This window comes from Camelus bactrianus, chromosome 3, assembly GCF_048773025.1.
Source record: "Camelus bactrianus isolate YW-2024 breed Bactrian camel chromosome 3, ASM4877302v1, whole genome shotgun sequence".
Taxonomy (NCBI): domain Eukaryota; kingdom Metazoa; phylum Chordata; class Mammalia; order Artiodactyla; family Camelidae; genus Camelus; species Camelus bactrianus.
Window position 1 is genome coordinate 17,179,846 of NC_133541.1, and position 12,039 is coordinate 17,191,884.

Sequence of the window (12,039 nt, forward strand, 5' to 3'; positions counted from 1 at the left end):
TAAAATAATAATAATAATAATAATAATAATAATAATAATAATAATAAATGTTAATAGCAATCATTTATATAGTGCTTTCCATTTTTCAGGTACTTTTCTTAGCATTTATCCATTATTAAGTTATTTAAAATCACATTAAATCTATGAGATAGATACTATTATTATAATTCCCAGTCAGTGATGTCCTAGTAAATATTTAACAACCATATTAGAGTAGGGAAAACTGATACAAGCCCTGACTTTTTAATGTTTGTCAATTTCTGTGGTGTAAGTACTCCCACTATGGTTGATGTCAAGCCAACATGACATCACTGAACACAGAGTTGGGAGGAGATGTGCATAAAGAGCTATGAGGTAGAGCCAGCTCCAGCATATCACTCTACTGGTCTACAGGTGAGAAAACTGGGGTGCATACACGTAGTCACTTACAGGCAATGAGATGAGCCAATCAAGTGGCATCTCTGATCTTCACTACAGTCCCTCATTTGGTTTGCCTATTTCACTTGGTTTTTACTGCCTTAGCATCAGTCCGATGGGAACAGTAATGAGTTATCAAATAAGCCCTTTCAAAATGCAAATAATTCAATTTCTTAATTTCAGCTACACCGATGAATGCAAATTCCAATTAAGGGTGGAATTGGTGAGTTGGATAGTTTTGGGCTAAGTTTCTTTTTCAGTGCTTATAGAGCAAAAATCAATGAAGATATAGAGAAAAGAGCATTAAGAGATACAAGAGGGTACCAGGAAAGGGATGTGGCTCTAAAGATAGAATGGCTTCTGCTTCTGCACCCAAAAAAGGAAGGAAAATTTATTACATCTCTTTCTGTCCTTCCAATTCTCCCTTTCTTATTACATAGCTCCCAGCTTTCAGGTACAATTTTTTTTTAAGTTTAATACAAAGTTTTACTAGTTTGTAGATTCAATAAATGTGTATCTGTATTTCAATGAAAAACTAATTACTCTTTATAACATTATTTTTTCAAGAAGCTGCATTAGAAATTTCAACCAAATGAACCATGAAACAAAACCCATTTATATTACTTGATGGTTGCCAGAATAAAAAGTGTTCCTAGTTCTCAAAAGTATGTATTTTTAATATGTGCAATTTATATAACCACTATTCCCATTACCTAATAGTAAACATGATGGAAATCTTGGCAAGAGGGCACAGCATTTCAAGTGCATCAATAACTTTCCATTGCACATTCATTTTATGGAGTACATTTAATATTCCCTTAAAACCCCCGTTAAATATGTAAACCTTTCTTTTGCCCTTGTCTGTGTAATTTCTGATCCACCTAACAAAATACAGTAGTTGGATAATTCTCATCGATGTTGCCCAATTTCACAAAAATAGGTCATGCCAGAGGTTTTATTAAAAATCATAAATATATTTAACACCTTGAAAATGTTTGAAATTCAAATCTGCCTGGGAATATTTATTTAACCAAAGGCTTGATTTCTTACAGATTTTTTTGAATCATCATGAGACTAGTCTATAAAAGTGAAATTTGGTGATAGTCTCTTCCAATGTAATATTTTAGTTTCTTTTAATCAAAACTAAATTTTTTGATAACACCCAACTCTTTGATCTACACATTTTGTTTCTGAATATTCATCCTATATTAATGCATTATACATTTACACAATGGTTTAAATTTTCTGTAATTTCCTATATTTTATTAATTGAATATCCCATATCTCTTTTGTATTTTGTGGTTTATGCAACAAAATGTTTGCATAAAATGTTTCACTTGCCCATTACTCCTCATTTCCTTTTGCGTAAATTCTATTCCTCACACTTTCAAGGACATCTTCAAGGTACTTTTTCATGAAATTTTTTCTTGTCTTTGCACTACCATTTTTTTTTAAAACAATTCTTTAAATAATACATTTTTTTGCAATGATCTAAAATATTTTGGCACACATTTGCTGTTCCACTGGCTAACTCTTAGAGATTTCAAAAATCAATATTTATATTATTTCCTTCAACAGTCTCTCAGATGTACTCTATAATAGCTTGGGTACCCCTCTTACATATTTGTATACCACTGCCTGCATAAGACTGCCATTTATTTTACTTCAAGTAGTAAAATTGTCCATTAACTTAATCTCCCCATTATGCACAGAGCTGATTGAAGGAAAAGATTCATTTTTTTTTATTCCCTTTATACAGTGCAAAAAATTGATATAGCCATCTTTGCATTTAATCTTCAATAAAACTAACAATCAATGAGACATTATTCATTAAATGATCTAAATTATTGTGTCTCCTATTTGTTAATAAAATAGATTTCTTATGTACAAAACATTTTGTTTCCATGGTTTTTAGTATTGTTTATATTCTGTTTAACTTTCATAAATACTTTAGAAGTGCAATTTCTATGCCAATATATAAAATTTGCTGATATTGCTAAGACCAATAAAAAGGCAAATATGAAATAGAGAAATTTAAACCATGTGAAATAAGTAAGAATTTAGGATGCCTTTACATCTATGATTAAAAATGTACACCATTGTCAGAAATCTGTACCAAAGTTTTGAGGTGGTGGGTTTAAAACTCTCCTTGTACCTTTACTTATTCCCCTTCCTGGATTTTCTTATATTAAAAATTAAAGACTTACGTCTTTTTTAATCTGATTAATTTCATCCATGCCTCAGGATCCAGTTATCATGTCTATGTTTATGTCTCTCAGAAATGTTTTTTTGACTCTGACATCTCTTTGAGGCTCCCTATGTTTTCAGCCATCTTGTTGCTGAAACACCAGCCTCTGAACTGTGATAGCCGAATTGAGACTTGGAGGCAGAGTATTGGGAGAGTCATAAAAGGGCAGCTTTAGTGCTTTGCCAGGCAAAGGGGAGTTACAGCAGGCTAGTGCCTTAGAGACTGTGAATCCATCTTGAGTTTGGTGTGCTGAGGTTTATAGAAAAACTGATGGAACAGAAAGGCAACAAAAATCAGAGTGGTTTCCAATCCATGCTGCATTCTTTTTAATCTTGATGAATCCACCTGGTGTCACGGAGAAACTCCAGAGGGTCTATTTACTCTTCTGAGGCTCTCAGCCCATGACCAGCTTTCTGAAATACAGCTTCTGGGTTAAAGGGTAAGCTATTCTGGGTGAAGAATGTACAGGGAGAGGAGTGCATAATGGAAAGGTTGGGGGCTGTATAACACAAAAGCAGTTGAATAAATGACGCAGAGATGGGGGTTGGTCAGAGAGAAGAGAAAAACAAGTTGCAAGAATTTTAAGTCAGAATGAATCAGCAAACAGCTTTAGCGTCAGGGAAGCCATTTTGATAATTGGTTTCCTACCTTTCAGTCTTTTGCTAATCTCCAATCTAATGTCCACATATTGACAGAAAAAAAAAATCTCTTACTTAAACAATTTCTTCACATGTTCTTTTTTTGATGCTTTTCTTTTTGGAAGAGGAGGTAATTAGGTTTATGTATTTAGTTAGTTTTAATGGAGCTAAAACTGGGGATTGAACCCAGGGCCTTGTGCATGCTAAGCATGCACTCTACCACTGAGCTACACCCTCATCCTCTGCATGCTCTTTCTCTTACTTGTTTCTGAATCCAATAGATCACAAAGTCCTTTCCGTTCTGCTGGTGAGTATCTCTCAGCTCTGCCTGTGCTTACCTATTCCAAACACCTGCCCTGGCTTTGTGCCATATCTACTCTCTACTTCAGTGTTTACCAAGTTAACAAAGTTAATTTTCTAACATATTGATTTATGATATTGCCCCTCCACTCAAAAGCTCACATATACATGCATAAATATATGTGTACATTTCAGGATTGTGGCACTCTGCAACTAACATCCTCTCTGTTAAATTCTCATTATATATTTCTTCTCAAATGCTATACCTTTCATAAATATTTCCTAATAATCTCAGGTCTAATAGCCATCTCCTATTTTTGCCAATAATTATTCTGATCAAAATTTTGGAATTTTATTTTGGCTGTAATATATTAATACATATAGATATTTGTCTTACAGAGTGCACAGTTGGCTAAGAAAAGTAAAAATAGTATTATTTAATTCATATCTTTTAAGAATCAAGAACAAGTATCAATAAATACATATATTTGATTACATACAAGTCACAGAAAATTTTAACTATTAAAGTGATTTTCATAGACTGCAATGATAATAACATAAACTTAAGCATTTTAAGGAAACTGAGAAAATGATGTTAACAACCAGAGCATATATTCTTTACTCTGGGTAAAATTGTTTAAAATGGTATTATCATTAAAATTTCCAGCTAAAAAACGTCACTAGCCATCCAGCTCCATAAGGATTGAGCCATCATCAGCCTCTGGTGCTGAACTTCAACCCACCCTAAACAGATTTCCTTATGTGTTAACTGGTTTGTCTGTTTGAGAACTTATGAGTTTTATTAGATCATAGATAAAGTTTCACATTTGAACTGTGGATTACAACACCAAAATATTCAAGCCACCTCTCCAAGATAGTAATTTTTTTTGATGACACTTAATGTGAGCCATAAAGTATACACATAACCAAATATATTAAATATTATTGGACCCATGGTCTTTAGACTTTGTTATTATTGTTGATAACATAGGTAAGATTAGGGACAATATCTTTACTATCAGTTCTGTTTTAAACTTTATTTAATATGGTTCGGAAAAATAAGAGATATCTTAAAGACCTCTTGATGCTGTAGATCTTGAGTCAGTTCTGAGAGTCTGCTGATGGGGCAACAGAGCAACCAGGTTACAGTCTTTTGTTCTTTGTTACATGGGGAACAGGACCAAGTGTACCATCAAAGTGTCAGCACCATTTTAAACAGATTTATGCTCTCATTAGAAAAGCACAGTATGATATTAATAGTGACAACACTAACAATGAGAAATGATTCTAAAACTGTTATTTTTCATTTGCTTACATCTGCCTACATAGAGTCTAGTGAAACTCACTGTTCCTTTCTCATTGGAGAATTGGGAGAGCAGAGTCTTTCACTGATCTTGCCTTCAAACTGTATTCAGTTTGATCTAGTTTGAATTCAGCCTTAAAGCGTCAGTAGCTGATATCCATAACTCTTTGGAAGACTTCTAAGCAAGATGTAGAGCTGTCTATAAGTACTTCATTGGTTAAAAAACACAAAGCCTTCAAAACACTTGGATTAAAATGAATTCATTTTAATATTCAGTCTCCACCTAGATAGGTGGAATTTTGTAGGAATAGAATTTTGCATGAATAAAAAAAAATTCTCATGAGATACAAAATAATTAACTCATTACTTCTAGTTAATGAATAATGAAAAAAGCCTTTTCAGAGAATCAACACGTTCTGCTTCACCACAATAAACCACTGTTTTTCAGATTGTGCCCTGCAGATTACTTATATTAAAATAAACTGGAACACTTATTTAAAATTCAAATTTCCGGGTCCAAGTTATGTCAATTGAAACAGAACTTTCATTACCGAGGCATAGGGTCCCAAAGGAGTCCTAAGGCAAACACAGTTTGAGAACCACTGGGAGAACCACTGGTGAATAAGACCCAGGTTATTATTTGCATGCCTTAACTTCAGGAAGTAGTTATTTCTTATTTACTTTTATTGAAGTAGACAAAGACACATTTGGGAATTAAACTAGAAGTGTTTATTCCACTGAGTAAAAACCTAGTTTTATAATGTGTCTTGGCTTATTTTTCAAGACTAGAAATAGAGTTATCAAATATAACGACTCATGCCTACATTTTACATGAAAACCAGAAGATACCCAAAGATAACTTTGTATAATTTTTTAAGACCTAAGATTTATAATTTTTAATGGTTTTTAAACATCTCCTCCTAAATGAGGAGGATATCTAATTGCCATATACCATGCATACATATAATATCAAAGGTCAGCTTATCTAAATTTTGTCTTATTTATGTCTTTGAGAGGTAATGATCTAAAAGCCATGCACTAGGTAAAATTGTCAGAGAATACTAGAAATGTGTACTATATTTGAAATTACTTAAATATTAATTAAATTTTAATTGTTGGAATTAAACTGTGTACTGATGTTGATGCTAAATTGGCACCAGTAGTAAATTTGAGAAACATAAATAAATATGAGTTTATGTCATTAAACCCTCACTATATTAATTTTTTATTACTATTTAAAACTACCACCTGCTTCCAATTAAGGAGAGCCTTAACTTGCATTTGATCTACACTGTTAGCTTTGCAGACCTATTGGTTACACCACCCTTCCAACCTCAAATATTTGAATGAAGCTGAAGTAGTCATTCTCATTTAAACAAAAGTGGATTTCATGTAAGAGCTATTATTTTAGTCACACTTCTTCTGGTATTTCTTTCAGAGTAATTGCCATCATCTTCTCTCTCTCATTCTTCTACCTAAGATAACATGTTGGAGACAGTGTAAGAACAGAAATTCAGCTTTTGCCTTACACTCAGAGGCACCCTTTAGGCACATGCTGGGGGTGTTAACAGTGACTTGCACTTGATCTGCAGGTGGGAAGCAGGCCCTTGGCCAGAGCGTCCAGGTAAGTTCGAAGGTGAGATTTGTAGGTTTTTCACTCCCTACAGTAACAGAAGGAGATTGTGAAAGGGACTGAAGTGACTCTCAGCATAACTACACATATTTACATATTCAGGCATATCCTGGGGACCCAAAATCCAGGAAGTTTTCTCCTATAATATTATTTAATTAAATATATAAATCTATGTAAGGTTGTAAACTCTCAGATTACATATATGTATATATAAATAAATATAAAATATATACAAGCACATACAAATATTATATACAAAAATAAACTTAAATCATGAGCTTGTATCTTTAGTGGTCAACCTCAGTCATCCCTCTGACAAACATTGGGTGTCTGGCAGAAGGTGAGGGTACATTTTCTAAGGCTACTGTCCAAATTCAATTAATCTCTAGTTCTTTATTCAGAATGACTTATTACATGGTTTTAACAAGTAGATTTCAGTCTCAAAGCTTACCATTTTCTAAGTATAAAGATGCTAAATGGTAAACAAAGAGAAGTAGACTTTGTGGCCCCATCTGGGTATAACTGGGCTCATGTTGATTCTAATGAAAATCTTTACAAATTACATATTGTAATTAATATTTCTTTAAACATAAATAAGAATAAATTCCAAGTTTTAAGATATTAAAAGAGCCAATCCTGACCTGGATGCCATAAAAGTAATGACAGGATGAAATAAGGAGACATTTAAAGTAAATACATCAATATTTTTCAATAAATAAATATATAGTTACCAACAGTTACTTAATTCATTGACCTGGGCATCCTGTCATCTTTCTATATCATAAGTGTACAATTTAAGAAATAATATATAGTTGGGAATATATATATATTTATGCATACATCAGTAGTCTTGATAGTTTGATAGATCAGATATTGCTCACTTGTGCAGTAGGCATTCTCGCTGATGCATTTCATCTTTTAATTTTATTTAGATTGTTTTTATATTAATTTAAAGATAATAACATTTTCCCTGGAATGAAGTCTAATATTTACAAATGTCTTATTTGTTAAATCAACAAACTATATAGTATGGATACAATGATATGTTTTATTGTGCAAGTAATATTTTATTGACTTATAACTGAACGAACATTCCTAAAACTAGAAACTGTCAATATAAACATGTTCGGTAGGTATTTGATTAAAACAGACTTACTTTAAAATAGTATTCTATTTATGACTAAGCGACTATCTTAGAACAATTATAAATGTCCTATTTTCTACAGTTGAACTTATTTATCATACAAACAGTTCTGTTACCCTCTTAGTATGTTGAAAAAGAAAGGGAAAAGAAGCCAGCACTTTACATTTCCTATAAATTACCTCTTTTAATCTAAAATATGAAGTGCTTTATTTTACCTAAGTTGTTTTCTTTTTAATTACAAAACTATTTTACAGAAGAAAGACAGCAACTGAGAGAAGTATTTTGCCTAATGTGAATTAACCACATCACTTAATTGATTTGATCTCATAATGTATGATTTAGGTCAGCTTGTTAGATGGTTTTGTCATTTAAAATTCAAGTAATGGAAATCATCAGCATTTTCCTGTAGCTTATTTTGACAGATGGAGAGTAGGTGGCTGCTATATGACTATATGGAAAGGATTTTATAAAGAAAATAGTTTGTCTTTATATGACTGCAGGTAGAGCTCTTTTAACATGTCTAGTATTATTCCCATTTCTGAAAAAGCATTCCTTTTTTTGTTTGTGGACAGTTCTCTGCATTATTTGTAGGACTTTTTGCACAAAACAGAGGCATCAAAGGCAAATTGTCTTTTAAGAGAAAGAGCGATAAAAAGTTAAGAGTTGAAGTCCCTTCGTAAGATTAGGTCTTGGTTCTCCCACCTAAGGGCTGCGTGATCTTTGACACGTTATTTAGCCTTTATTAATAATATAATCTTGATATTTTATTTCTTAATTGAGAAAACACTATATAATCATTGTAAAGTTAAATGGGAACATATACGCAAATCACTCTGCATAATACACATCACTTGGTAATTTGGTCAATATCATTGTCACCATTATCAAATCGAATTGGCAGGAAATTATGATGCCTCAGGAACCATCTATTTTGCAACAATAAAACAGGAAACTATTTAAACTTTCATCATTCAAATGGATATACCATTTAATATTATTTTATTTCTAATAGATTTATAGAAAGAAATCAGTGGAAATATGTGCTTAACAATGTCATATACATATATGTACACACAGAGTCAAAATAAATTATAATTAGTAAATTTTAAGAAAGTATCTTGTGCATTTTACATGATAAAAAATGTGGCTCCATGAAGTTAGTCTGAGGGAAGATTTTTTTTTTCAGTATAATTGCTTAAGAAGTGAACGAATACAGCTAGTTGTAGAGAATACTCTTTTTAAGTTATATTATGTATGAAATATGTTTTCTTGGCTTTTACATTCAAAAGGTTATCATTTCAGTTTGTAATTGTCATATTTTCAATTTAATTGATCCATGTGAGAAATATTCCTGCAAAAAGAGCATTTGCTTCTAAAGAGATGGTTTTTCTGTTTATAAATGTATTGTCTTTTCCTCTGAAGGATGTAATTCAAAATGACAGTATAGTAAAAAGGGCTTGACACAGAGGCATATAAAATTTCAAGGGGATTAATTTTTTATTTATGCAAAATGTGAAAACCGTCTTCTTTTTTATGATTCAAAAATATCTCTCAGCGATTATACTTTCAGGCTATAGTTCAAATATGCATGGAACACAAGAAGAAAATCATTAGATCATAGCGATTTATTTGGTATAACTTCTACCTCTCATTTCTGTTTATGGTGACAATTTAACATAGGTCTTGTGATTTTTTTTTGCAGATGTGTCTAAAAAATATGGTTTAGAAGTGGCAGATACAAAAAATAATTTTTTTACATTATGTTAAACTAGAAGAAATTTGAATTTTAGATTAAAAAAAAAACTTTGCCAATTGTGTTGATCTTGGGTTAGTTAATCTCTCTGAGCCTCAGTTTTCTTAATAGTAACATGGAAAATAAAGATTTTAGAGGGTTTTTTTTGAGAGAAGGAAAGAAAATAACATTCTTGACAGCATGTAAATGCTCTAAAGGTTCAAATGCCCTCACCCCCACAATCTTCCCTAGTGGGGATCATCTAGTTATTCTTAGACCTATAGATTCAATTTTGAATACATTCCAAGCAAGCCTGCTGCTTTATCCAGATTCTCTTTTCACTAGCTAAGATCTGGAAGGGATCTTCCTGTTCCCCAGGACCTGAGCACGCCATCCTGTTTCCCTAACCTTATTCTATTTCTCTCCCATTGAGACATTCTCATTTCCTTGTTGCATCCCAGCCTGTTTGTCTGGATCAGACTTTTACAAACTCCCTTTCATCCATACCCACAAGTTGTTTTCTTTCCGCTGGCCGAGTTTTATACTCCTCATTTGAAAAACTTCACTATCATCCTTGTGAATAAAAATATTGTCACTACCTGGGAGTATCTCTGCTATTTCCTATACCCTAGACCGAACAAATTTTATAAGCACAAGATCCAAAGCAGGACTTAAGCTCCCCATGCCACCTTTTTATATAAAAGTAGAACAATCTTTCAAACTAGTTTCCTCAGTTAGCTACTATAGATTGCCACAAATAAGTAGTAAAAATGTTAAAAATCAGTGTTTTTGAGTTGGGAACATGTTCTTTATTAATGCCATATGCTAGAGAATCAAATGCATTATTTCTTTCTCCTTTTAAATATTTATTTATATTTTTTTCTGTTTCCCTGATTGGAAAAGTAAGGGAAAGTGTTGCCCTAGGATTCTGTGTTATTAATCATAATATATTATTTACTCGCCATTCGTCACATGCATTCCACTGCTTAAATTATGATAATTTCTAATTGCCATTCCTATCACATTTGTCCAGCAAACTTACTTTCTGGTTACTCAGTAAAGATATTTCTATAAGAAAATATAGGTCGATCATTTTAAGAAGAAAGACAAAGTAGAAAACTATGGAAAACCATATAGCTAAAGGAATAAAATACCCATTTAGTTACATATTCTCAGCATTAAATACTTTACCGAATACTCTAATTCTCCTGAAATTAGAAAAAAAAATTTTGTTTTGTGTTTTTAACCATTCATACAAATGAGTATCTATTGACTTCATCAAGTTTCTTATATAAGCAATGATAAAAACATTCAGTTTCTGTATTCTAAGTCCTAAGAACACTAAACTATCAACCTTGAAAATGTACCAGAAATTGAACAGGTACTTATTGGTGTTAAATGTAATACTGCAAAAGAAAACTAGATGTAACACAAGTGAGAAGTATTCATTTTCAGTAAGAAACACAGAGTCCCAAAGAAAATACAGGTGTGAATCATTCTATTATCATAGAAACTGTAGCAATTTTCACCTATTGCAGACTGAAACAAAATAGAACTAAAGTAATGAAATTGCATCACTGTAATGTCATCTAATATTTCCAGGGAAGCATATGGAAATGATTCAACATATATAATTGCTAGAGTGAAGGTAGAGAATTTGATGCAAATATACGCTATAACAAATAGTATGGTGGCATATATGTCCGAAATATATGTCTTAAATTGCATCGTACTTTTCATATTTATATTATTTTTCAACTAATAAGAAATTAGACAAGATTCCAACCTACTGTGAGCATTTTACTTTCATATGACTTGATAACCAGAGTCGTACAATTATTGACTCATCTATCTTATTTTCTATTCAAGTGACACTATGCATGATTCTAATGGAAAAAACAACATTTTTTAAAAAGCTGCACTGATTTAGACTTAACAGGAAAGAACATACTTTTGGGGAATCGAGGTGGATTGTCATTGACATCAGTGAGGGTGATGTTGACTACTGTCGTTCCAGCGAGCCCTCCCAGTTGTCCGCCCATGTCCTTGGCTTGGATGAGGACTTGGTATTGTTCTTTGACTTCCCTGTCCATGTTTGGCAAAGCTGTTCTAATAACACCTTAAGGGGAAAAAATAAAATAAAAGACAAATATCACAAACGTTGTGTTTTCCAAAATAAAATAGTCCACAACAAGGAAGTTATTCTATTTAGGTTCATTAGCAAAGACATGCTAACAAAAGTCCTGTGTATTTTTAAAAGTGAAACACCCAAAATGATAGGTTATTAAATATAGTATGTTAATAACCATATAGTGAAATGCTAAAAGATGGTCATCATTTATTAAGTCAACCAAGTTACACATCATTTATACAGAATGATCCTACCTTTCAAAAAGAATTAAATTGTTAAACAATATATATTTTATATATAGTAAAAAATTGAGTATTTATGCTGAGCATGATATTTCAAAAAATGCCATATTCTGTAATAGAAAAGAACAAATCTGACTCTGCATTAGATCTGTTCCTTTAGCTTTAACAACTCTGTCCTGTTTTCTAGGCTTAGTCTTGCTAGATCTGCACTCATGTAAAGATAACAAGTTGCAAAACAGAGAATAACATTT

At 32.1% G+C, this 12,039-nt stretch overlaps 1 protein-coding gene across 1 annotated transcript in view; it reads right to left on the reverse strand.

Annotated features, from left to right (window-relative positions):
• Positions 1–12,039, reverse strand: part of CDH12 (cadherin 12) — an 864,393-nt gene that overhangs the window by 65,829 nt on the left and 786,525 nt on the right. The window contains exon 8 of the mRNA XM_010955574.3: positions 11,367–11,534. Within this exon, the coding sequence (XP_010953876.1) occupies positions 11,367–11,534 (168 nt within the window). The remainder of the gene's footprint in view (positions 1–11,366; positions 11,535–12,039) is intronic.